General features: G+C 49.9%; 1 protein-coding gene across 1 annotated transcript in view; it reads right to left on the bottom strand.

Annotated features, from left to right (window-relative positions):
* The window catches only part of cntnap1 (contactin associated protein 1), a 96,427-nt gene extending 87,683 nt beyond the window's left edge, over nt 1-8,744 (bottom strand). Inside the window, exon 1 of the mRNA XM_067969300.1 lies at nt 8,486-8,744. Within this exon, the coding sequence (XP_067825401.1) occupies nt 8,486-8,567 (82 nt within the window). The 5' untranslated portion in view covers nt 8,568-8,744. The remainder of the gene's footprint in view (nt 1-8,485) is intronic.
* Between the last annotated feature and the right edge of the window lie 18,867 nt (nt 8,745-27,611).

Here is a 27,611-nt window from a genome sequence, read left to right as displayed (position 1 = left end):
TTGCAAGGTGACCAAGGTTGGGAGCTAAATATTCAGGGTTATTTAACATTTCGGAAGGATAGGAAAAAAGGTAAAGGTGGTGGGGTAGCTCTGTTAATAAAGGATGAAATTGGTATAATAGTGAGAAATGATCTTGGCTCAGAAGATCAAGATGTCGAATCAATTTTGGTGGAGGTAAGAAAAAGCAAGGGAAAGAAATCACTGGGGGCCTATATACTACTCCCACCAAACAGTAGCTACACTGTAGGGCAAAATATTAATCAGGAAATAAGGGGGGCTTGTAAAAAAGGTAATGCAATAATCATGGGCGATTTTAACTTTCACATAGATTGGAAAAATCAAATTGGCAAAAATAGCCCTGAGGAGGAGTTCATAGAGTGTATTAGGGACTGTTTCTTAGACCAATACGTCAGAGAACCAACCAGGGAACAGGCCATTATGGATCTGGTAATGGGTAACGAAACAGGATTAATTAATGATCTCAAAGTAAAGGATCCCTTGGGAAGCAGTGATCATAACATGATAGAATTTCACATCCAGTTTGAGAGCGAGGATCTTGGGTCTGAAATTACTGTATTAAACTTAAATAAGGGCAATTATAAAGGAATGAGGGTGGAATTGGCTAAAGTGGACTGGGTAAACAGATTAGATGGTTTGATGGTGGATAAGCAGTGGCAAACATTTAAAAAGATATTTTATGACTCGCAACAAAAATATATCCCTGTGAGGAGGAAAGACTCCACAAAAAGGGTGAACCAACCATGGCTAACTAAGGAAGTCAAGGATGGTATCAGGTTAAAAGAAAAAGCATACAACATGGCAAAGATTACTGGTAAGCCCGAAGATTGGGAAAACTTTAAAAACCAGCAAAGGATGACGAAAAGAATAATAAAGAGGGAGAAAATAAATTATGAGAGTAAACTAGCAAGAAATATAAAAACTGACAGTAAAAGCTTCTACAAGTACATAAAAAGGAAGAGGGTAGCTAAAGTAAATATTGGTCCCTTAGAGGACGAGACTGGGGAAATAATAATGGAAAACAAGGAAATGGCAGAGGAATTGAACAGATATTTTGTATCTGTCTTCACAGTAGAAGACACTAATAACATACCAATAATAGTAGAAAATCAAGAGGCAAAGGGGAGGGAGGAACTAAAACCAATCACTATCACTAGAGAAAAAGTATCAGGTAAACAAATGGATCTAAAGGCTGACAAGTCCCCTGTACTTGATGGCTTGCATCCAAGGGTCTTAAAGGAATTGGCTAGAGAGAGGATGCATTGGGTTTTTTTCCATTCGTTCAATGGATGTGAGCATCGCTGGCGAGGCCGGCATTTATTGTCCATCCCTAATTGCCCTGGAGAAAGTGGTGGTGAGCCACCTTCCTGAACCGCTGGCAGTCCGTGTGGTGAAGGTTCTCCCACAGTGCTGTTAGGGTGATCCACGATTTTGACCCAGCGATGATGAAGGAACGGCGATATATTTCCAAGTCGGGATGGTGTGTGACTTGGAGGGGAACAGGCAGGTGGTGTTGTTCCCATGTACCTGCTGCCCTTGTCCTTCTAGGTGGTAGAGGTCACGGGTTTGGGAGGTGCTGTCGAAGAAGCCTTGGCAAGTTGCTGCAATGCATCTTGTGGATGGTACACACTGCAGCCACGGTGCGCAGGTGGTGAAGGAAGTGAATGTTTAGGGTGGTGGATGGGGTGCCATCAAGCTTGATTGGCATCCCATTCACCACCCTAAACATTCACTCCCTCCACCACCGGCGCACCGTGGCTGCAGTGTGTACCACCCACAGGATGCACTGCAGCAACTCACCAAGGCTTCTTCAACAGCACCTCCCAAACCCACAACCTCTACCACCTAGAAGGACAAGGGCAGCAGGCACATGGGAACAACACCACCTGCACGTTCCCATCCAACTCACACACCATCCCGACTTGGAAATATATCGCCGTTCCTTCATTGTCACTGGGTCAAAATCCTGGAACTCCCTACCTAACAGCACTGTGGGAGAACCTTCACCACACGGACTGCAGCGGTTCAAGAAGGCGGCTCACCACCAACTTCTCCAGGGCAATTAGGGATGGGCAATAAATGCTGGCCTTACCAGCGACGCCCACATCCCATGAACGAATAACAAAAAAAATGGCTTTGGGGAATCAGGTGAGTCACTCGCCGCAGAATACCCAACCTCTGACCTGCTCTTGTAGCTACAGTATTTATATGGCTGGTCCAGTTAAGTTTCTGGTCAATAGTGACCCCCAGGATGTTGATGGTGGGGGATTCAGCGATGGTAATGCCATTGAATGTCAAGGGGAGGTGGTTAGACTCTCTCTTGTTGGAGATGGTCATTGCCTGGCACTTGTCTGGCACAAATGTTACTTGCCACTTATCAGCCCAAGCCTGGATGTTGTCCAGGTCTTGCTGCATGCGGGCACAGACTGCTTCATTATCTGAGGGGTTGCGAATGGAACTGAACACTGTGCAATGATCAGCAGACATCCCCATTTCTGACCTTATGATGGAGGGAAGGTCATTGATGAAGCAGCTGAAGACGGTTGGGCCTAGGATGCTGCCCTGAGAAACTCCTACAGCAATGTTCTGGGGCTGAGATGATTGGCCTCCAATAACCACTACCATCTTCCTTTGTGCTAGGTATGACTTCAGCCACTGGAGAGTTTTCCCCCTGATTCCCATTGACTTCAATTTTACTGGGGCTCCTTGGTGCCACACTCAGTCAAATGCTGCCTTGATGTCAAGGGCAGTCACTCTCACCTCACCTCTGGAATTCAGCACTTTTGTCCATGTTTGGACCAAAGCTGTAATGAGGTCTGGAGCCGAGTGGTCCTGGCGGGACCCAAACTGAGCATCGGTGAGCGGGTTATTGGTGAGTAAGTGCCGCTTGATAGCACTGTCAACGACACCTTCCATCACTTTGCTGATGATTGAGAGTACACTGATGGGACGGTAATTGGCCAGATTGGATTTGTCCTGCTTTTTGTGGACAGGACATACCCGGGCAATTTTCCACATTGTCGGGTAGATGCCAGTGTTGGAGCTGTGCTGTAGGTTGTAATCTTCCAGAATTCACTAGATTCTGGAAAGGTCCTAGCGGATTGGTAAACCGCAAACGTAACACCCTATTCAAGAAGGGAGTGAGACAGAAAGCAGGTAACTATAGACCAGTTCGCCTAACATCTGTCATTGGGAAAATGCTAGAATCCATTATTAAGGAAGTAGTAGCAGGACGTTTGGAGACTCATAATACAATCAAGGAGAGTCAACATGGTTTTATGAAGGGGAAATCGTGTCTGACAAATTTATTAGATTTCTTTAAGGAAGTAATGGGCAGGGTGGATAAAGGGGAACCAATGGATGCAGTATATTTGGATATCCAAAAGGCATTCGATAAGGTGCCACATAAAAGATTACTGCACAAGATATGGTGTTGGGGGTAATATACTGGCATGGATAGAGGATTGGATAACTAACAGAAAACAAAGAGGCGGGATAAAAGGGTCATTTTCAAAATGGCAATCTGTAACTAGTGGGGTGCCGCAGGGCTCAGTGCTGGGGCCTCAACTATTTACAATATATATCAATGACTTGGATGAAGGAACAGAGTGTCTTGTGGCCAAATTTGCTGATGATACAAAGATAGGTGGAAAAGCAAGTTGCAATGAGGACACAAAGTGTCTGCAAAGGGATATTGACAGGTTAAGCGAATGGGCAAAAATTTGGCAGATGGAATGTAATATGGGAAAATGTGAAGTCATCCACTTTGGGAGGAAAATAAAAAAGCAAAATATTATTTGAATGGAGAAACACTACAAAATGCTGCAGTACAGAGGGATCTGGGTGTCCTCGTACATGAAACACAAAAAGTCAACATACAGGTGCAGCAGGTAATCTGGAAGGCAAACGGAATATTGGCCTTTATTTCTAGGGGGATGGAGTATAAAAGCAGGGAAGTCATGCTACAACTGTACAGGGTGCTGGTGAGACCACACCTGGAGTACTGCGTACAGTTCTGGTGCCCTTATTTAAGGCAGGACATACTTGCATTGGAGGCCGTTCAGAGAAGGTTCACTTGGTTGATTCTGGGTATGGAAGCATTGTCTTATGAGGAAAGATTGAACAGGTTGGGTCTAAACTCATTAGAGTTTAGAAGAATGAGAGGAGATCTTATTGAAATATACAAGATTCTGAGAGGATTCGATAGGGTAGATGCTGAGAGGATGTTACCCCTCATGGGGGAATCTAAAACTAGGGGGCATAGTCTCAGAATAAGGGGTCGCCCGTTTAAGACAGAAATGAGGAAGAATTTCTTCTCCCAGAGGGTCGTGAATCTTTGGAATTCTTTACCCCAAAAAGCTGTGGAGGCTGAGTCAATGAATACATTCAAGGCTGAGTTAGACAAATTTTTGATCAGCAAGGGAGTCGAAGGATATGGGGAAAAGGCGGGAAAGTGGAGTTGAGGTAAAAATCAGATCAGCCATGATCTCATTGAATGGCGGAGCAGGCTCGAGGGGCCGAATGGCCTACTCCTATCTCTTATGGTCACCTTAAATCTATGTCCTCTGGTTCTTGACCCTTCTGCCAATGGGAACAGTTTCTCTTTTTCTATTCTGTCTGGACCCTTCATGATTTTAAATACCTCGATCAAATGTGTTATCTCATCAAAAAACTCAATCAGGTTAGTTAAAGACTTCGACCATCCTTTGCCTTTAGAATCGTTTCCTAACTTCACTCCTGAAAGTTCTTATTCTAATTTTTAGGCTCTGTCCCCTAGTCCTAGTATTCAAGTATAGGAGACCCCCAAAAGCAGGTACAACTGCATCAGCAGCCAGAAGCAATAATCCTGCAATGAACCTGTAACTCCTGCGTGATCCCTTTAAGTAGAATCATAACATGGTTATAGCACAAGAGGCCGCCGTTCGGCCCATCGAGCCCGTGCCGGCTCTCTGCAAGAGCAATCCAGCTAGTCCCACTCCCCCACCCTTCCCCGTAGCCCTGCAAATTTTTTCACTTCAAGTACTTATCCAATTCCCTTTTGAAAGCCATGATTGAATCTGCCTCCACCACCCCTTCAGGCAGTACATTCCAGATCATGTCACCTTTGGTTCTTTTGCCAATCACCCTAAATCTGTGTCCTCTGGTTCTCAACCCTTCTGCCAATGGGAACTGTTTCTCCATATCCTTCCTAAAGTGCGGTGCCCAGAATTGGACACAATATTCCAGTTGTGGCCGAACCAGTGCTTTATAAAGGTTTATCATAACCTCCTTGCTTTTGTACTCTGTGCCTCTATTTATAAAGCCCAGGATCCTGTATGCTTTTTAACTGCTTTCTCAACCTACCCTGACACCTCCAACAACCTGTGCTCATATACCCCCAGGTCTCTCTTTTCCTGCACCCCATTTAGAATTGTACCCTTTAGTTTATATTGCCCCTTCTCATTCTACCGACCAAAATGTATCACTTTGCACTTCTCTGCGTAAATTTCATCTGCCACGTGTCCGCCCATTCCACCAGCCTGTCTATGTGCTCTTGAAGTCTATCACTATCCTCCTCACTGTTCACTACACTTCCAAGATTTGTGTCATGGGGGGGGGGGTCCTCCATATTGTTTAAGACCGGTTCAGCTGTGCGAGGTTAAGACAGGAGCACGGAGTTCCAAAGTCGCACCTGTCCCTTTCAGCAGCAGATGAGCTGAGGCAGGGGCGGAGACGGAGACGGAGACGTTAGAGGTGGAAGCAGGCGGCCTTGGTGATGGAGCGGGAATGGGGGTCGGAAGCTCATCTCAGGGTCAAATAGGACACCGAGGTTGTGAACGGTTTGGTTCAGCCTCAGACAGTGGCCGGGGAGAGGGAATGGAGTTTGCGGTGGGGACCGAAGACAACGGCTTCAGTCTTCCCAATATTTAATTGGAGGAAATTTCTGCTGATCGAATTCAGAATGTTGGACAAGCAGTGTGACAAATCAGAGACAGTGGAGTGGTCGGGAGAGATGGTGGGGGGGTCGGGAGAGATGGTGGGGGGGTCGGGAGAGATGGTGGGGGGGTCGGGAGAGATGGTGGGGGGGTCGGGAGAGATGGTGGGGGGGTCGGGAGAGATGGTGGGGGGGTCGGGAGAGATGGTGGGGGGGTCGGGAGAGATGGTGGGGGGGTCGGGAGAGATGGTGGGGGGGTCGGGAGAGATGGTGGGGGGGTCGAGCTGGGTGTCGTCAGCGTACACGTGGAATCTGATGTGTTTTCGGATGATGTCACTGAGGGGCAGCATGTAGATGAGAAATGAGGGGGCAAAGGATAGATCCTTGGGGGGGGGGCTCCAGGGGTTACGGTGCGGGAGTGGGAAGAGAAGCCATTTCAGGTGATTCTCTGGCTACGACTGGATAGATAACAGGTGAGCACAGTCCCACCCAGCTGGACATTGGAGGAGGATGGTGTGGTCAACCATGTCAAAGGCTGCAGACAGGTGGAGAAGGATGAGGAGAGATAGTTTACCATCGTCACAGTCACATAGGATGTCATTTGTGACTTTGATAAGGGCCGTTTCAGTACTGTGGCAGGGGCGGAAACCTGATTGGAGGGATTCAAACATGGAGTTGTGGGAAATATGGGCACGGATTTGGGAGGCGACACGTTCAAGGACTTTGTAGAAGAAAGTGAGTTGGAGATCGGGCGGTAGTTTGCAAGGATAGAGGGGTCAAGGGTGGGTTTTTTGAGGGGGTGATGACGGCACATTTGATAGGGAGGGGTCAGTGCCTGAGAAGAGGGAACCGTTAACAATATCAGCTAACATGGGGGCCAGGAAGGGAAGTTGGGTGGTCAGCAGTTTGGTGGGGATAGGGTCGAGGGAGCAGGAGGTGGGTCTCATGGTCAAGATGAGCTCAGAGAGGACATGAGGGGAGACAGGAGAGAAACTAGAGAAAGATGTGAGTTCAGGGCTAGGGCAGGGGGAAACTTAGGGGGAAGTGAGGGAAGCAGCAGGGGCAGCTGAACAGATGGTCTCAATCTTAGAGATAAACATGTCCATGAGCTCCTTGCATTTGTTGGAGGTGAGGGCGGAAGGGGCAGGGGAGAGGGGTTTAAGAAGGTGAGTTGTAGTGAAGAAGAAAAGCCGGGGGTTATCTTTGCATTCCAGGATGATCCTGGTGTAGTGCACAGTGTTGGCAGAGGACAGCAGGACCCAATTATAAGGAGAAGCTAAAAACGAAATCTGTCTTTGGACAAAGAAAGTTTGAAAGGGACACAATCTCAGTCTGTATAAAATGCTAAATATCAAACATTGTGCCTGTAATTAGGAGACAGAACTCATACTGTGACTGGAGGATGGCAAGACATGGAGCCAAAACCGGCCGGAGTGAGACTTCCAATCAGAATTCCTTTTCCAACAGATCTGTGGTTTCTGTAGAGGGCTCCCAGCAAGAGTGGTGGAGATTGTGTCAAACAGATGCAACCAGCTGTGAGATCAATAACTGTCAGGGACAATAATTTATGATTATAACAAGACAACCAATCAAGCGTTCCACTCCTGTTCTGTTGGAGCCGAGGAGCGTGCGGTGCACTGGATCATGTGGACTTGGGGAGATGAGATAGGAAGAGCAAAGTGGGGGGGGGGGCGGGCGAGGGGAACGGGGGCGGGCGAGGGGCACGGGGGCGGGGGCGAGGGGCACGGGGGCGAGGGGCACGGGGGCGAGGGGCACGGGGGCGGGGGCGAGGGGCACGGGGGCGAGGGGGCGAGGGGCACGGGGGCGAGGGGCGGGGGCGAGGGGCACGGGGCGAGGGGGCGGGGGCGAGGGGGCGGGGGCGAGGGGCACGGGGGCGAGGGGCACGGGGGCGAGGGGCACGGGGGCGAGGGCGAGGGGCACGGGGGCGAGGGCGAGGGCGAGGGGCACGGGGGCGAGGGCGAGGGGCACGGGGGCGAGGGGCACGGGGGGGTGCGAGGGGCACGGGGGGGTGCGAGGGGCACGGGGGCGAGGGGCACGGGGGCACGGGGGCGAGGGGCACGGGGGCACGGGGGCGAGGGGCACGGGGGCGGGGCGAGGGGCACGGGGGGGGGTGTGAGGGGGGTGGGGGAGTTGGGGGAGGGGCGATGCGGGTACTTTTGCTGCAAGCTGCCTCTGTCGGTTTGGCGCTGATCCGCTCACTGCGGAACTCGGACCCGCCCCGACCGCGGAGGATCGCGGCTTCACAACCGGAGTCCGGGGCTCCCCCCCCGGTGAATCGGCTCCACATTCCCCCGTTTCCCGGTCCCCTGTCTCCGTCTCTCGGGTCACCTGCAAACTCCGTCAGTTTGACATTCCCGCATCGGAAGGACACGCGGCTCCGTCCCGCCCGGGAGATCCGGGAGATCCGGGAGCCCCGAGACCCGGAGCCCGGGAGCCCCGAGACCCGGAGCCCGGACCTCCCGCTCGCTTCATTAGTTGCTCTGATCCGGGTCCCGGTCCCTCTCTCGGCTCTGAGCTGATTCCGTTACTTACCGGCTGAGCAGGAGGTCGCGGTCAGGAGGAGGAGGAGGAGCGGCAGCAACACGGTACCGGCCCCGGGGCTCCTGCGGGACATGGCCCCAGCTCTCAGCGCCCTGTCCGGGCTCGGACCGCCTCTCCCGGTCACTGTCCGGGCTCGGACCGCCTCTCCCGGTCACTGTCCGGGCTCGGACCGCCTCTCCCGGTCACTGTCCGGGCTCGGACCGCCTCTCCCGGTCACTGTCCGGATCTCCCGGGCTCCGAGTGATGAGCGAGTTGTTCAGGCGGCTCCGCTCCGCTCCGGGGCGGGGATGGTGCAGTTGGTGACGCAGCGTCTCTCCACCCTCGGGGCCGGGAGCGGACGGGACGTGGAGCTGCAGCGAGGCTGCTCATCACCAACTGACCAGCGGTCCACTGTCTCATGCTGATCAGCAATCTGTGATAGTGATCAGCAATAATAGTGATCAGCAATCTGTGATAGTGATCAGCAATAATAGTGATCAGCAATCTGTGATAGTGATCAGCAATAATAGTGATCAGGAATCTGTGATAGTGACCAGCAATAATAGTGATCAGGAATCTGTAATAGTGATCAGCAATAATAGTGATCAGCAATCTGTGATAGTGACCAGCAATAATAGTGATCAGCAATCTGTAATAGTGATCAGCAATAATAGTGACCAGCAATCTGTGATAGTGATCAGCAATCTGTGATAGTGACCAACAGTCTGTGATAGTGACCAGCAATGGTGATCGATAGGCTGGGTTCCTCCCACCACCATTCACTTTACCGAGCATAGGTCGACAGAGAGGAAGTCAGTCCAGTCAGAATCTGGGACAGTGATCAGTGGTTTGAATTTGGATTTCAGGTTAATTTGTAAAATAAGATAAATCAGCAATTTCCATAATGAATAACAAAGACAGTTAAGGGCAAGATAAAACCAACAAGCACCTGTACAAAACCAGCCAAGAAAAGGAGTGGGGAGTTTGGGCAGGGTTCAGGAATCTGCTGAAATGGACTGGAAGGGTTTTCAGATGTCCAGAGGGGCCAGAGATGAAGTTAGCACAAGACTGTAACCACAATGCAAAGCCTTCTCCAGCTCTTAGTCAGGCACGAGTTCAAATTCTAAAAGTGGCGATGAAAGTGGAGAAGATAATAGTTAAAATATTAAATTAATATTTTCTCAAAGCATTCACTGTAGAGGGGGGGGGGGCAGGCATGTACTGTTCAGCCCCTACTCTATACCCAGTCTCCCAGATAAAGGGGGCACCCATGTACAGTCCAGCCCCTACTCTATACCCAGTCTCCCAGATAAAGGGGGCACCCATGTACAGTCCAGCCCCTACTCTATACCCAGTCTCCCAGATAAAGGGGGCACCCATGTACAGTCCAGCCCCTACTCTATACCCAGTCTCCCGGATAAAGGGGGCACCCATGTACAGTCCAGCCCCTACTCTATACCCAGTCTCCCGGATAAAGGGGGCACCCATGTACAGTCCAGCCCCTACTCTATACCCAGTCTCCCGGATAAAGGGGACACCCATGTACAGTCCAGCTGTAATAGATTCGGAGGTGACACCAATTGGTAATCAATGTTTCATTTATTAATAGTCAAATCAAACATGTAAAGGCATCAAATATTTAGACATCAAAAATCAAAACAATATTACCCCATTTGATCTCTGGGCCGAGGTTGTAATTAGGTTGGTGACATGGTTGTTTCAAGTTTTCCCACAGTGAAGTAGTCGTCTCACATTCAGGTGTCCTTCTGACTGCGGTGTCATCTGCAGACAGCTAAGTATTCTTTCGACAGCTGATGGTCTTCGCTGATCCCTCTGCCCTGACATCAAAAGACGTTGGGTTTTTATGTTCCCTCCCCAGCAGGAACCTCAACCACATATGGAACAATGATGTGGAGATGCCGGTGATGGACTGGGGTGGACAAATGTAAGGAATCTTACAACACCAGGTTATAGTCCAACAGTTTTATTTTAAAATCACAAGCTTTCGGAGATTATCTCCTTCGTCAGGTGAGTGAGTGAAAGGTTCTCAAATCGCATATCATATATTAGGCTGGGACACGATCACACCAATCAAAGGTGTCGTTGGTGTTCAGACAGGTTAGCCACGGAAAACAGTACTGAATACACAATGGGTCAGATTACAAAGCCAGAGAGAGAATGTCCAGTTGTATTAAAAACAGATAACTTTTTTTTCCCTTGCTGGTGGGGTTACGTGTAGCGTGACATGAACCCAAGATCCCGGTTGAGGCCGTCCTCATGGGTGCGGAACTTGGCTATCAATTTCTGCTTGACGATTTTGCGTTGTCGTGTGCCTCGAAGGCCGCCTTGGAGAATGCTGATCCGAAGATCGGTGGCTGAATGTCCTTGACTTGGCTATCAATTTCTGTCGATGATCTGGCATGTCTTGCGTCCACGACACCACACAACCCTGCCACGGCAACCTCTGCAAGATATGCCAGATCATCGACACAGATACCACCATCACACGAGAGGACACCACCCACCAGGTACATGGTTCATACTCCTGTGACTCGGCCAACGTTGTCTACCTCATACGTTGCAGGAAAGGATGCCCCAGAGCATGGTACATTGGCGAGACCATGCAGACACTGTGACAACGGATGAACGGACACCGCGCAACAATCGCCAGACAGGAGGGTTCCCTCCCAGTCGGGGAACACTTTAGCAGTCAAGGACATTCAGCCACCGATCTTCGGGTCAGTATTCTCCAAGGCGGCCTTCGAGACACACGACAACGCAAAATCGTCGAGCAGAAATTGATAGCCAAGTTCCACACCCATGAGGACGGCCTCAACCGGGATCTTGGGTTCATGTCACGCTACACGTAACCCCACCAGCAGGGGAAAAAAAAGTTATCTGTTTTTAATACAACTGGACATTCTCTCTCTCTCTCTCTGCCTTTCGGGTCTCTTTCTCTCTCTGGCTTTGTAATCTGACCCATTGTGTATTCAGTACTGTTTTCCGTGGCTAACCTGTCTGAACACCAACGACACCTTTGATTGGTGTGATCGTGTCCCAGCCTAATATAAGATATGCGATTTGAGAACCTTTCACTCACTCACCTGACGAAGGAGATAATCTCCGAAAGCTTATGATTTTAAAATAAAACTGTTGGACTATAACCTGGTGTTGTAAGATTCCTTACATATGGAACAAGACACTTATAGATCAATAGAGTTGTTTTTCAAAGAATTCCAGATTGTCCGTTTGCTCTAACATTATTAATTTAACCACAAGATCCTTTTCAAGGAGCACCGTCCAGCTATCTCGTCAAGGTCCTGGTCTTGCTGCTATGTCTGAATTATTGTTCCTCTTTTTATCACATGGCTGCTCTGTCCAGCAAGGAAGTTGACTCGGGTCACTCACTAGTCAAAGGTTTACAGTTTGCAATTCAGCAAAATAATCGACAGACTCGGCAAAATAGGCCGAACGGATGAACAGACACCGCACAACAATCGCCAGACAGGAGGGTTCCCTCCCAGTCGGGGAACACTTCAGCAGTCAAGGACATTCAGCCACCGATCTTCGGGTCAGCATTCTCCAAGGCGGCCTTCGAGACACACGACAACGCAAAATCGTCGAGCATGATGGGTAGTAGCTTTAAGAAAAAGATGTCAATTTCTCCCTATTTCCAATATTCTCCCAGATAAAGGGGGCACCCATGTACTCCCTAGACCCTGCTCTATACCCAGTCTCCCAGATAAAGGGGGCACCCATCTACAGTCCAGCCCCTGCTCTACACCACTCTCCCAGATAAAGGGGGCACCCATGTACAGTCCAGCCCCTGCTTTACACCAGTCTCCCAGATAAAGGGGGCACCCATGTGCTCTCTAGACCCTGCTCTACACCAGTCTCCCGGAGGATTTTGAAGTCACTGTGTCAGAGATATCTAAAGGCCAACAACACCCCTGGGTCAGATGGTAAAAGTCCTGAGATGGGGGGGTGGTGAAGGAGACAACGGAGGAATCTTGTGGGAGTCTCGCACAGTCATGGAGGAATCAGTGGGCAATGGGGAGGGTCCTCAGGACTGGAAGCAGCAAAAGTAATATTTGAATCTGTAAAAGAGCAACAAGTCTGATCGAGGCACCTTGAGGCTTATTAGCCCAACCCGAGGAGCGGAGAAAATGATGGGCTGGAGGGAGGTCTGTACGGTCATAACGAGAAACGGGCTGCGTGGATTAAACTAAAAGCCACAGGAATCCAGGGTAGAATATGGAGCTGGATAAAAGTTTGTGAATGGAAAGTATTCTGAGAACTGTCTGACTGGGAATTGCGGAGTTTCACAGATTGTATAATTGGATACTGAAACTAGTTGTAAACCTGTCGATGATACTAATCTAGGGAGAGAAATAGAGACAGAGGATGCAGATGAAGAACTGAAAAAGAATTTTGATTGATGATATAATTGCACAAATGGCAAATCAAATTAACACTGATAAAACAACAACAACTTGCATTTATAGAACTCTTTCTAACCTCGTAAAATGTCCCAAATAGATAGAAAGTCCTGTAGATGGGGTGAAAAATGTGGGGCCAAAAACACACCATGAAGAGGACTGACTGACCACAGGGGAGTAATGGAAGACCCAACACTTCTAATACCAAAGAACTCTGACCTGCCTGAATGTTTTACATTTCAAAAGTACTTTATTGGCTGTAAAGCATTTTGGGACATCCTGAAGTTGTGAAAGGCACTATATAAATGCAGATTCTTTCTTTTATGTAATATTATTCACGTCTGAGGATGTCCCAAAGCGCTTTACAGCCAATTAAGTATTTTTGCAGTCTGGTCACTGTTGTAATGTAGGAAACGAGGCAGCCAATTTGCACACAGCAAGATCCCACAAACAGCAATGAGATAGCTGACCAGAAAATCTGTTTTAGTGATGTTGGTTGAGGGGTGAATATTGGCCAGGACACTGGGGAGAACGCCCCTGCTCTTGTCGAAATATTGCCATGGGATCTTTTCAGTCCACCTGAGAGGGCAGACGGGGACTCGGTTTAACACCTTATCCGAAAGATGGCACTTCCAACAGTGCAGCACTCCCTCAGTACTGCCCCTGGGACAGTGCAGCACTCCCTCAGTACTGCCCCTGGGACAGTGCAGCACTCCCTCAGTACTGCCCCTGGGACAGTGCAGCACTCCCTCAGTACTGCCCCTCCAACAGCGCAGCACTCCCTCAGTACTGCCCCTGGGACAGTGGAGCACTCCCTCAGTACTGCCCCTCCGACAGTGCAGCACTCCCTCAGTACTGCCCCTCCAACAGTGGAGCACTCCCTCAGTACTGCCCCTGGGACAGTGCAGCACTCCCTCAGTAAACATAGAAAATAGGTGCAGGAGTAGGCCATTCGGCCCTTCGAGCCTGCTCCGCCATTCAATATGATCATGGCTGATCCTCTATCTCAAAACCATATTCCCACTCTCTCCCCATACCCCTTGATGCCTTTTGTGTCTAGAAATCTATCTAGCTCCTTCTTAAATATATTCAGTGACTTGGCCTCCACTGCCTTCTGTGGTAGAGAATTCCACAGGTTCACCACCCTCTGAGTGAAGAAATTTCTCCTCATTTCAGTCCTAAATGTCCTACCCCGTATCCTGAGACTTTGACCCCCTCATTCTGGACCCCCAGCCAGGGGAAACATCCTCCCTGCATCCAGTCTGTCGAGCCCTGTCAGAATTTTATACGTTTCAGTGAGATCCCCTCTCATTCTTCTAAACTCGAGTGAATACAGGCCGAGTCGACCCAATCTCTCCTCATACGACAGTCCTGCCATCCCAGGAATCAGTCTGGTGAACCTTCGCTGCACTCCCTCTATGGCAAGTATATCCTTTCTTCGGTAAGGAGACCAAAACTGTACACAATACTCCAGGTGTGGTCTCACCAAGGCCCTGTATAACTGCAGTAAGACATTCTTGCTCCTGTACTCAAATCCTTTTGCAATGAAGGCCAACGTACCATTTGCATGTCCAACAGTGGAGCACTCCCTCAGTACTGCCCCTGAGACAGTGCAGCACTCCGTCGGTACCACCCCTTGGACATTGCAGCACTCCTTAAATACTGCCCGTCTGACAGTGCAGCACTCCCTCAGTAAAGCCCCTCCATCAGTGCAGCACTCCCTCAGTAAAGCCCCTCCGACTGTGCAGCTCTCCCTCAGTACTGACCCTGGAACAGTGCAGCATTCCCTCAGTAAAGCCCCTCCATCAGTGCAGCACTCCCTCAGTACTGACCCTGGGACAGTGCAGCACTCCCTCAGTACTGCCCGTCCGACTGTGCAGCGCTCCCTCAGGAGAATCATAGAACCATAGCATCATAGAAAGGTTACTGCATGGAAGGAGGCCATTTGGCACATCGAGTCCATGCTGGCTATAAGCAAGAGCAATCCAGCTATTCCCGCTCCCCCGACCTTTCCCCGTAGCCCTGCAAATTTTTTCCTTTCAAGTATTATCCAGTTCCCTTTTGAAGGCCATGATTGAATCTGCCTCCACCACCCCCTCGGGCAGTGCATTCCAGATCCTAACCACTCACTGTGTAAAAAAGTTTTTCCTCATGTCACCTTTGGTTCTTTTGCCAATCGCCTTAAATCTTTGTCCTCTGGTTCTTGGCTCTTCTATCAATGGGAACAGTTTCTCTCTATCTACTCTGTCGAGACCCTTCATGATTTTGAATACCTCGATCAAATCTCCTCTCAACAAATTAGTTAGCTAGACAAATTTTTGATCAGCAAGAGAGTCAAAGGATATGGGGAAAGGGCGGGAAAGTGGAGTTGAGGTAAAAATCAGATCAGCCATGATCTCATTAAATGGCAGAGCAGGCTCGAGGGGCCGAATGGCCTACTCCTGCTCCTATCTCTTATGGTCTTATGGCAACCGTCTCTGCTCCAAGGAGAACAATCCCAGCTTCTCCAGTCTATCCACGTAACTAAAGTCCCTCATCCCTGGAATCATTCTAGAAAATCCCTTCTGCACCCTCTCTAAGGCCTTCACATCTTTCCTAAAGTGCGGTGCCCAGAACTGGACACAATACTCCAGTTGTAGCCAAACCAGTGTTTTATAAAGGGTCATCATGACTTCCATGCTTTTGTACTCTATGCCTCGATTTATAAAGCCCAGGAACCCGTATGCATTTTTTAACCTCATTCTCAACCTGTCCTGCCACCTTCAACAATTTGTGCACATATACCCCCAGATCTCTCTGTTCCTGTACCCCTTATAGAATTGTGCCCTCTAGTTTATATTGCCCCTCCTTGTTCTTCCTACCAAAATGTATCACCTCGCATTTTTCTGCATTAAATTTCATCTGCCACGTGTCCGCCCATGCCACCAGCCTGTCTATATCCTCCTGAAGTCTATCACTATCCTCCTCACTGTTCACTAGCCTTCCAAGTTTTGTGTCATCTGCAAATTTTGAAATTGTGCCGTGTACACCCAAGTCCAAATCATTAATATATATCAAGAAAAGCAGTGGTCCCAGCACCGACCCCTGGGGAACACCACTGTACACCTCCCTCCAGTCTGAAAAACAACCGTTCACCACTACTCTCTGTTTCCTGTCCCTGAGCCAATTCTGTATCCATGTTGCTACTGCCCCCTTTATTCCATGGGCCGCAATCTTGATGATAAGCCTACCGTGCGGCACTTTATCAAACGCCTTTTGAAAGTCCATATACACCACATCAACTACATTGCCCTCATCCACCTTTTGATACCTCATCAAAACACTCTATTAAAACTCTAGTACTGCCTCTCCAAGAGAGCAGCAGTCTCTCAGCACTGACCCTCCAAGAGCTCATCGCTCCCTCAGTACTGTCCTTCCGACTGTGCAGCACTCCCTCCGTACTGCCCCAACAACTGGTCAGCACTAGCTCAGTACTGACCCTCCGACAGTGCGGCGCTCCCTCAGTACCGACCCTCCGACAGTGCGGCGCTCCCTCAGTACCGACCCTCCGACAGTGCGGCGCTCCCTCAGTACCGACCCTCCGACAGTGCGGCGCTCCCTCAGTACCGACCCTCCGACAGTGCGGCGCTCCCTCAGTACCGACCCTCCGACAGTGCGGCGCTCCCTCAGTACCGACCCTCCGACAGTGCGGCGCTCCCTCAGTACCGACCCTCCGACAGTGCGGCGCTCCCTCAGTACCGACCCTCCGACAGTGCGGCGCTCCCTCAGTACCGACCCTCCGACAGTGCGGCGCTCCCTCAGTACCGACCCTCCGACAGTGCGGCGCTCCCTCAGTACCGACCCTCCGACAGTGCGGCGCTCCCTCAGTACCGACCCTCCGACAGTGCGGCGCTCCCTCAGTACCGACCCTCCGACAGTGCGGCGCTCCCTCAGTACCGACCCTCCGACAGTGCGGCGCTCCCTCAGTACCGACCCTCCGACAGTGCGGCGCTCCCTCAGTACCGACCCTCCGACAGTGCGGCGCTCCCTCAGTACCGACCCTCCGACAGTGCGGCGCTCCCTCAGTACCGACCCTCCGACAGTGCGGCGCTCCCTCAGTACCGACCCTCCGACAGTGCGGCGCTCCCTCAGTACCGACCCTCCGACAGTGCGGCGCTCCCTCAGTACCGACCCTCCGACAGTGCGGCGCTCCCTCAGTACCGACCCTCCGACAGTGCAGCACTCCCTCAGTACCGACCCTCCGACAGTGCGGCGCTCCCTCAGTACTGACCCTCCGACAGTGCAGCGCTCCCTCAGTACTGACCCTCCGACGGTGCAGCACTCCCTCAGTACTGACCCTCCGACAGTGCAGCGCTCCCTCAGTACTGACCCTCCGACAGTGCAGCACTCCCTCAGTACTGACCCTCCGACAGTGCGGTGCTCCCTCAGTACTGACCTTCCGACAGTGCAGCGCTCCCTCAGTACTGACCCTCCGACGGTGCAGCACTCCCTCAGTACTGACCCTCCGACAGTGCAGCGCTCCCTCAGTACTGACCCTCCGACAGTGCAGCGCTCCCTCAGTACTGACCCTCCGACAGTGCAGCGCTCCCTCAGTACTGACCCTCCGACGGTGCAGCGCTCCCTCAGTACTGACCCTCCGACGGTGCAGCGCTCCCTCAGTACTGACCCTCCGACAGTGCAGCGCTCCCTCAGTACTGACCCTCCGACAGTGCAGCGCTCCCTCAGTACTGACCCTCCGACGGTGCAGCGCTCCCTCAGTACTGACCCTCCGACGGTGCAGCGCTCCCTCAGTACTGACCCTCCGACAGTGCAGCGCTCCCTCAGTACTGACCCTCCGACGGTGAAGCACTCCCTCAGTACTGACCCTCCGACAGTGCAGCACTCCCTCAGTACTGACCCTCCGACAGTGCAGCGCTCCCTCAGTACTGACCCTCCGACAGTGCGGCGCTCCCTCAGTACTGACCCTCCGACAGTGCAGCGCTCCCTCAGTACTGACCCTCCGACGGTGCAGCGCTCCCTCAGTACTGACCCTCCGACGGTGCAGCACTCCCTCAGTACTGACCCTCCGACGGTGCAGCACTCCCTCAGTACTGTCCCTCCGACAGTGCAGCACTCCCTCAGTACTGACCCTCCGACAGTGCAGCACTCCCTCAGTACTGACCCTCTGACGGTGCAGCACTCCCTCAGTACTGTCCCTCCGACAGTGCAGCACTCCCTCAGTACTGACCCTCCGACGGTGCAGCACTCCCTCAGTACTGTCCCTCCGACAGTGCAGCACTCCCTCAGTACTGACCCTCCGACAGTGCAGCACTCCCTCAGTACTGACCCTCCGACAGTGCAGCACTCCCTCAGTACTGTCCCTCCGACAGTGCAGCACTCCCTCAGTACTGTCCCTCCGACAGTGCAGCACTCCCTCAGTACTGTCCCTCCGACAGTGCAGCACTCCCTCAGTACTGTCCCTCCGACAGTGCAGCACTCCCTCAGTACTGTCCCTCCGACAGTGCAGCACTCCCTCAGTACTGTCCCTCCGACAGTGCAGCACTCCCTCAGTACTGACCCTCCGACAGTGCAGCACTCCCTCAGTACTGACCCTCCGACAGTGCAGCACTCCCTCAGTACTGTCCCTCCGACAGTGCAGCACTCCCTCAGTACTGTCCCTCCGACAGTGCAGCACTCCCTCAGTACTGACCCTCCGACAGTGCAGCACTCCCTCAGTACTGACCCTCCGACAGTGCAGCACTCCCTCAGTACTGTCCCTCCGACAGTGCAGCACTCCCTCAGTACTGACCCTCCGACAGTGCAGCACTCCCTCAGTACTGTCCCTCCGACAGTGCAGCACTCCCTCAGTACTGACCCTCCGACAGTGCAGCACTCCCTCAGTACTGACCCTCCGACAGTGCAGCACTCCCTCAGTACTGACCCTCCGACAGTGCAGCACTCCCTCAGTACTGACCCTCCGACAGTGCAGCACTCCCTCAGTGTTGGAACTTTGAACCCACAGCTTCTGACTCAGGCAGGAAATGCTGCCACTGAGCCCTGGCTGACACCTACTGGTAAGGCCCAGTACTCCACCGGGCTGTCCATTTCCCACTGAGCTATTGGAGGCGCTTCAGTGTTTCACTGCCGCAAACCACCAGCAACATGTTCTCCCTTCTGACATTATTATCACTGTGATTATTATCACTGGTGTTTGTGCAGCTCAGTAAAGGTTATCAGTTCCATCCGTCAGTGATTGGTTGTTTGTGTAGATGGTGTGGGGGTTTGTTTCTCTCTATTCAGACAGAGGAAGATTCCGATTCAGATTAAACAAACCACAGACAGAAATCAGCAACTTTAATAAACTTTAATTTGGAGTAATAAAGAATAAGATAGGTGAAACTGAAGTGAACTCATTGCCAGATCTGGGGAACAGCTGGGCTGATGTTCACAGATGTTATCCGGGTTATTCAGAGAATTCTCCAGGAACAGTTCTTATCCTCCAGTACTTTTGTGTTTATTTACAATTTCTTTAAGTATTTAAACTTCATGATGGGTTGGCAGTCTGATTATGGCCAGTATGAAGCTTTGCATAAAAATAGGGAGAAATTTCTAGTTTGGTCGATATCTGGTTTTGCTTGAATTTTGCCAGTTTGGATCATTCACTTTTAAATGGAGCAAAACATTTGTCTTGTAAGGAGAAGAGTTCAAACCCCATTTAATGTTGTGCATGGACGATCTACTGGATGACTCAAAGTAAAGGGTTAACTAGTCGCTTTCAGGATCATACATGTGAAAGCAAGGGTTAACTCACCCCTTGACTTTACCCTCGGACATTTGGACAGTATAAATTCACAACTGCAAAGACGGCAAAGTACAGTCAGTTTAAACTGGACATTTCTGGACATCAGTTTAAAACAGCAAAAGCAGCAAAGTACAGAAACATCAACAAGCTGCAGTTTTCAATAACAACTAATGAGCACGAAAGACAGAAGCTTTTGTCGCCTTCCAGTTGCTTCGAGAGAGTTTGAACCGGTCTCCAATTCTCACTGTAAATGCAAAGGACGAACAACTGATAAGACGACAGCTGTAGAGAAACTTCGAGACAGTTCTAACGACATTGATTCTCAGAACACCTTTGATGCTCAACAACAACCTGGTTCTCAAAACAAAAGAGCTCGTTAAATGCATCTGGATTCACACGGACAAGATACAGTGGATTCACACGGACAAGATACAGTGGATTCACACGGACAAGATACAGTGGATTCACACGGAGAAGATACAGTGGATTCACACGGAGAAGATACAGTGGATTCACACGGAGAAGATACAGTGGATTCACACGGAGAAGATACAGTGGATTCACACGGAGAAGATACAGTGGATTCACACGGAGAAGATACAGTGGATTCACACGGAGAAGATACAGTGGATTCACACGGAGAAGATACAGTGGATTCACACGGAGAAGATACAGTGGATTCACACGGAGAAGATACAGTGGATTCACACGGAGAAGATACAGTGGATTCACACGTTCCTTGAGTAGTCCAACCATCCATCATTAATGCCATGATGGGTGAGTGGCCAAACTGAAGCTTCTTGTAACTTGCAGCGCACCCTATCAGTTAAACACCATATAAAGATAGTTGTAAACAATTTTACAACACCAAGTTATAGTCCAACGATTTTTATTTGATAGGACATTGTACAAGCTTCAATTTTCAACAGTTGCAGGAGCAATAGTTGAACAATTACTGCCGTATAAGCTATTCCAACAATGAGCACTTGGATAATTTGCTTAAACTTTGACAAAAAGACAAACTTTGATGAGAAGACAAAGAACCTTGACACATCACTCGACACATCACTCGACACATCACTCGATCACTCGACACATCACTCGACACATCACTCGACACATCACTCGATCACTCGACACATCACTAGACACATCACTCGACACATCACTCGACACATCACTCGATCACTCGACACATCATGAGACACATCACTCGACACATCACTCGACACATCACTCGACGCATCACTCGATCACTCGACACATCACTCAACTCATCACTCGATCACTAGACACATCACTCGACGCATCACTCGACACATCACGACACATCACTCGACACATCACTCGATCACTCGACACATCACTCAACACATCACTCGATCACTAGACACATCACTCGACACATCACTCGACACATCACTCGACACATCACTCGACACATCACTCGATCACTCGACACATCACTCGACACATCACTCGATCACTCGACACATCACTCGATCACTCGACACATCACTAGACACATCACTCAATCACTCGACACATCACTCGATCACTCGACACATCACTCGATCACTCGACACATCATTAGACACATCACTCAATCACTCGACACATCACTCGATCACTCGACACATCACTCGACACATCACTCGATCACTCGACACATCACTAGACACATCACTCAATCACTTGACACATCACTCGATCACTCGACACATCATTCGACACAATCACTCGATGCATCACTCGATCACTCGACACATCACTCGATCACTCGACACATCATTCGATCACTAGACACATCATTCGACACATCACTCAACACAATCACTCGACACATCATTCGACACAATCACTCGACACATCATTCGACACAATCACTCGACACATCACTTGACACAATCACTTGACACATCACTAGACACATCACTAGACACATCACTCGACACATCATTCGACACAATCACTCGACACATCACTCAACACAATCACTCGACACAATCACTCAACACAATCACTCGACACATCACTCGACACATCACTCGACACAATCACTCGACACATCACTAGACACATCACTCGACACAATCACTCGACACATCACTTGACACAATCACTTGACACATCACTAGACACATCACTAGACACATCACTCAACACAATCACTCGACACATCATTCGACACAATCACTCGACACAATCACTCAACACAATCACTCGACACATCACTCGACACAATCACTCGACACATCACTAGACACATCACTCGACACAATCACTCGACACATCATTCGACACAATCACTCGACACATCATTCGACACAATCACTCGACACATCATTCGACACAATCACTCGACACATCACTAGACACATCACTCGACACAATCACTCGACACATCATTCGACACAATCACTCGACACATCACTAGACACATCACTCGACACAATCACTCGACACATTATTCGACACAATCACTCGACACAATCACTCGACACATCATTCAACACAATCACTCAACTTATCATTTGACACAATCACTCAACACATCACTCGACATATCATTTGACACAATCACTCGACACAATCACTCGGCACATCACTCGACACATCCCTCAACGATGCACCTGTTACCGCAACGGTCGACACCCTACTTCGAGACGGCTGTCTTGATGTTTTGTAGGGTTTGTATGTGCTACTTGCTTTTGCTTGATGCCTGCTTGTGGGAATCGGATAGAGTAATCCAGGTATTGATTGAGTTGCTTCATGGTTATGTACTCCTTTTTAAATCATTACATTATCACTTTAATGAACAAAACTACCGTGTCAGGGTGGCTTTCTTTGAACTATCGTCCAGGTCCACGAATCTCTGGGAAAGATCCAAATTTCCCTACAGGCTCTGCCCAAAAATTGAACTGCGCATAAAACCAACAGTTAGTGGGCGGGCCTGGTGCTTTATTTTCAGGCTGATATGCCTCATTTTGGAATCACAAACAATGCGTTAACAAGATAGAAATTGTTCCCACATTTTTACCGTCTGCTCCCAAATATCCAATGGGTTTTATCTGTTACAATTTCATGTCAATAGATGACTTATGGGTGATGGGCCCGACCCTCTTATCTCATGGATAGTAACCCCATGAAGGGCCTAAACAGCAGCACAAGAGCCCTCCAAGACTGGTCATCGAGAGGACCATCAGGGTCTTAAAGGGACACTTGCTGCCTGGACAGATTGGCAGTTTGCTCCCACTCGTCTGTCCTGTATAGTTGTAGCCAGCTGTGTCCTGCACAAGTTCACCATACAAAAAGGCCAGGACACAATCACTCACTCGACACAATCACTCGACACAATCACTCAACACATCACTCGACACAATCACTCGACAGGTGAGGCAGGTAAGTGATTGGTAGTGACTGTGGGCTAAGTTTTAAGTTAACAGAAAGCATATAACTAAATTTTAAAAATTAAACATAATTTAATTAATCTAATAAATTAAACGAGGTAAATAATTTGATTAACACTAAATTAATTAAATAAATAAATAAAATAATGGGAGAACAGGAGATGTGTTGCTGCTGCAATATGTGGGAGCTTGTGGACATTTTTGTCCAGGGCGACTGCATCTGCAGTCAGTGTCTGCGGCTCGAGGAACTGTGGCTCGAGTTGAGGAGCTGGAGTTCGAGCTGTGGACATTGCGAGATATCAGGGAGGGAGAAAGCGACCTGGACCTTTTGCTCCAGGAGGAAGCCACACCCACTTACCGTATTTGGGTACGGTAGCATAGTGGTTATGTTACTGGACGAGCAATCCAGAGGCTGAGACTAATAATCCGGAGTCATAAGTTCAAATCCTGCCACAGCAGCTGGGGAATTTAAATTCAATTAATTAAAATAAAATCTGGAATTAAAAAAAACTAGTATCAGTAATGATGGCCATGAAACCACTGGATTGTCATAAAAACCCATCTGGTTCACTAATGTCCTTTAGGGAAGGAAACCTGCCGTCCTTACCTGGTCTGGCCTATATGTGACTCCAGACCCACAGCAATGTGGTTGATTCTTAATTGCCCTCTGAAATGGCCAAGCAAGCCACTCAGTTGTAAAATCTCGCTAAAAAAAGTCATAAAAATAAAGCCGGACTCGACAACGGCAAACCAAGCCCAGTCGACCCTGCAAGGTCCTCCTCACTAACATCTGGGGACTTGTGCCAAAATTGGGAGAGCTGTCCCACAGACTAGTCAAGCAACAGCCTGACATAGCCATACTCACAGAATCATACCTTTCAGCTAATGTCCCAGACTCTTCTATCACCATCCCTGGGTATGTCCTGTCCCACCGGCAGGACAGACCCACCAGAGGTGGCGGTACAGTGATATACAGTCAGGAGGGAGTGGCCCTGGGAATCCTCAACATTGACTCTGGACCCCATGGGCAAGGAAACCCCCTGCTGATTACCACCTACCGCCCTCCCTCAGCTGATGAATCAGTCCTCCTCCATGTTGAGCAGCACTTGGAGGAAGCACTGAGGGTAGCAAGGGCACAGAATGTACTCTGGGTGGGGGACTTCAATGTCCATCACCAAGAGTGGCTCGGTAGCACCAATACTGACCGAGCTGGCCGAGTCCTGAAGGACATAGCTGCCAGACTGGCCCTGCGGCAGGTGGTGAGCAAACCAACACAAGGGAAAAACCAACTTTTCCTCGTCCTCACCAATCGACCTGTCGCAGATGCATCTGCCCATGACAGTATTGGTAGGAGTGACCACCACACAGTCCTCGTGGAGACGAAGTCCCGTCTTCGCACTGAGGACACCGTCCAACGTGTTGTGTGGCACTACCACTGTGCTAAATGGGATAGATTCAGAACAGATCTAGCAGCTCAAAACTGGGCATCCATGAGGCGCTGTGGGCCATCAGCAGCAGAATTGTATTCCAGCACAATATGTAACCTCATGGCCCGGCATATTCCTCACTCTACCATTACCAACAAGCCAGGGGATCAACCTTGGTTCAATGAGGAGTGTAGAAGAGCATGCCAGGAGCAGCACCAGGCGTACCTAAAAATGAGGTGCCAAACTGGTGAAGCTACAACTCAGGACTACATGCATGCTAAACAGCGGAAGCAACATGCTATAGACAGAGCTAAGCGATTCCACAACCAACAGATCAGATCAAACTCTGCAGTCCTGCCACATCCAGTCGTGAATGGTGGTGGACAATTAAACAACTAACGGGAGGAGGAGGCGGCTCTGCAAACATCCCCATCCTCAATGATGGCGGAGTCCAGCACGTGAGTGCAAAAGACAAGGCTGAAGCGTTTGCAACCATCTTCAGCCAGAAGTGCCGAGTGGATGATCCATCTTGGCCTCCTCCCGATATCCCCACCATCACAGAAGCCAGTCTTCAGCCAATTCGATTCACTCCACGTGATATCAAGAAACGGCTGAGTGCACTGGATACAGCAAAGGCTATGGGCCCCGACAACATCCTGGCTGTAGTGCTGAAGACTTGTGCTCCAGAACTAACCGCGCCTCTAGCCAAGCTGTTCAAGTGCAGCTACAACACTGGCATCCACCCGACAATGTGGAAAATTGCCCAGATATGTCCTGTCCACAAAAAGCAGGACAAATCCAATCCGGCCAATTACCGCCCCATCAGTCTACTCTCAATCATCAGCAAAGTGATGGAAGGTGTCGTCGACAGTGCTATCAAGCGGCACTTACTCACCAATAACCTGCTCACCGATGCTCAGTTTGGGTTCCGCCAGGACCACTCGGCTCCAGACCTCATTACAGCCTTGGTCCAAACATGGACAAAAGAGCTGAATTCCAAAGGTGAGGTGAGAGTGACTGCCCTTGACATCAAGGCAGCATTTGACCGAGTGTGGCACCAAGAAGACCACAAGACCGCGGTGTCCTTGTACACCAGTCGCTGAAAGCGAGCATTCAGGTGCAGCAAGCAGTTCGGAAGACGAATGGTATGTTGGCCTTCATTGCAAGAGGATTTGAGTACAGGAGCAGGGATGTCTTACTGCAATTATACAGGGCCTTGGTGAGACAACATCTGGAGTAATGTGTGCAGTTTTGGTCTCCTTATCTGAGGAGGAATGTCCTTGGCATGGAGGGAGTGCAACGAAGGTTTACCAGACTGATTCCTGGGATGGCAGCACTGACGTATGAGGAGAGATTGGGTCGACTAGGCCTATATTCACTGGAGTTTAGAAGAATGAGAGATGATCTCACCGAAACATATAAAATTCTAACAGGACTAGACAGAATAGATGCAGGGAGGATGTTCCCGATGGCTGGGGAGTCCAGAACCAGGGGTCACAGTCTCAGGATACGGGGAATGCCATTTAGAACTGAGATGAGGAGAAATTTCTTCACTCAGAGGGCGGTGAACCTGTGGAATTCTCTAGCACAGAAGGCAGTGGAGGCCAAGTCATTAGATGTATTCAAGAAGGAGATAGATATATTTCTTAATGCTAAAGGGATCAAGGGAAATGGGGAAAAAGCAGGAACAGGGTACTGAGTTAGACGATCAGCCATGATCATTTTGAATGGCAGAGCAGGCCCGAAGGGCCGAATGGCCTACTCTTGCTCCTATTTTCTATGTTTCTATGTTTCTAAGGAGTCATGGTAAAATTGAAGTCAATGGGAATCAGGGGGGAAACTCTCCAGTAGCTGGAATCATACCTAGCACAAAGGAAGATGGTGGTGGTTGTTGGAGGCCAATCATCTCAGCCCCAGGACATTGCTGCAGGAGTTTCTCAGGGCAGTGTCCTCGGCCCAACCATCTTCAGCTGCTTCATCAATGACCTTCCCTCCATCATAAGGTCAGAAATGGGGATGTTCGCTGATGATTGCACAGTGTTCAGTTCAATTTGCAACCCCTCAGATAATGAAGCAGTCCGTGCCCGCATGCAGCAAGACCTGGACAACATCCAGGCTTGGGCTGATAAGTGGCAAGTAACATTCGCGCCAGACAAGTGCCAGGCAATGACCATCTCCAACAAGAGAGAATCTAACTACCTCCCCTTGACATTCAACGGCATTACCATCGCCGAATCCCCCATCAACATCCTGGGGGTCACCATTGACCAGAAACTGAACTGGACCAGCCATATAAATACTGTGGCCACAAGAGCAGGTCAGAGGCTGGGTATTCTGCGGTGAGTGACTCACCTCCTGACTCCCCAAAGCCTTTCCACCATCTACAAGGCACAAGTCAGGAGTGTGATGGAATACTCTCCACTTGCCTGGATGAGTGCAGCTCCAACAACACTCAAGAAGCTCGACACCATCCAAGACAAAGCAGCCCGCTTGATTGGCACCCCATCCACCACCCGAAACATTCACTCCCTCCACCACCGGTGCAAAGTGGCTGCAGTGTGTACCATCCACAGGATGCACTGCAGCAACTCACCAAGGCTTCTTCGACAGCACCTCCCAATCCCACCTAGAAGGACAAGAGCAGCAGGCACATGGGAACAACACCACCTGCACGTTCCCCTCCAAGCCACACACCATCCCGATTTGGAAATATATCGCCGTTCCTTCATCGTCGCTGTGTCAAAATCCTGGAACTCCCTTCCTAACAGCACTGTGGGAGAACCTTCACCACACGGACTGCAGCGGTTCAAGAAGGCGGCTCACCACCACCTTCTCAAGAGCAATTAGGGATGGGCAATAAATGCCGGCCTCGCCAGCGATGCCCACATCCCATGAACGAATAAAATAAAAACTTCAGAATTGACACGTGTTCAGGGACAGGAGGGTGTGACTGTGAGTGAGGCAGGTACGGGGATCCAGGAGGGAGCATTGCAGGAGCCTCAGTCCCTGCACTTGTCCAATAGATTCGAAGTTTTCGCAACCCTTGTGGACGAGTGCGGGGACTGCGGGAGGGACGAGCAA

Source organism: Heptranchias perlo, chromosome 30 (genome assembly GCF_035084215.1).
Source record: "Heptranchias perlo isolate sHepPer1 chromosome 30, sHepPer1.hap1, whole genome shotgun sequence".
NCBI lineage: Eukaryota > Metazoa > Chordata > Chondrichthyes > Hexanchiformes > Hexanchidae > Heptranchias > Heptranchias perlo.
The sequence above is the reverse complement of the archived record's forward strand: the minus strand, read 5'-3'. Positions and strand labels throughout refer to the sequence as shown.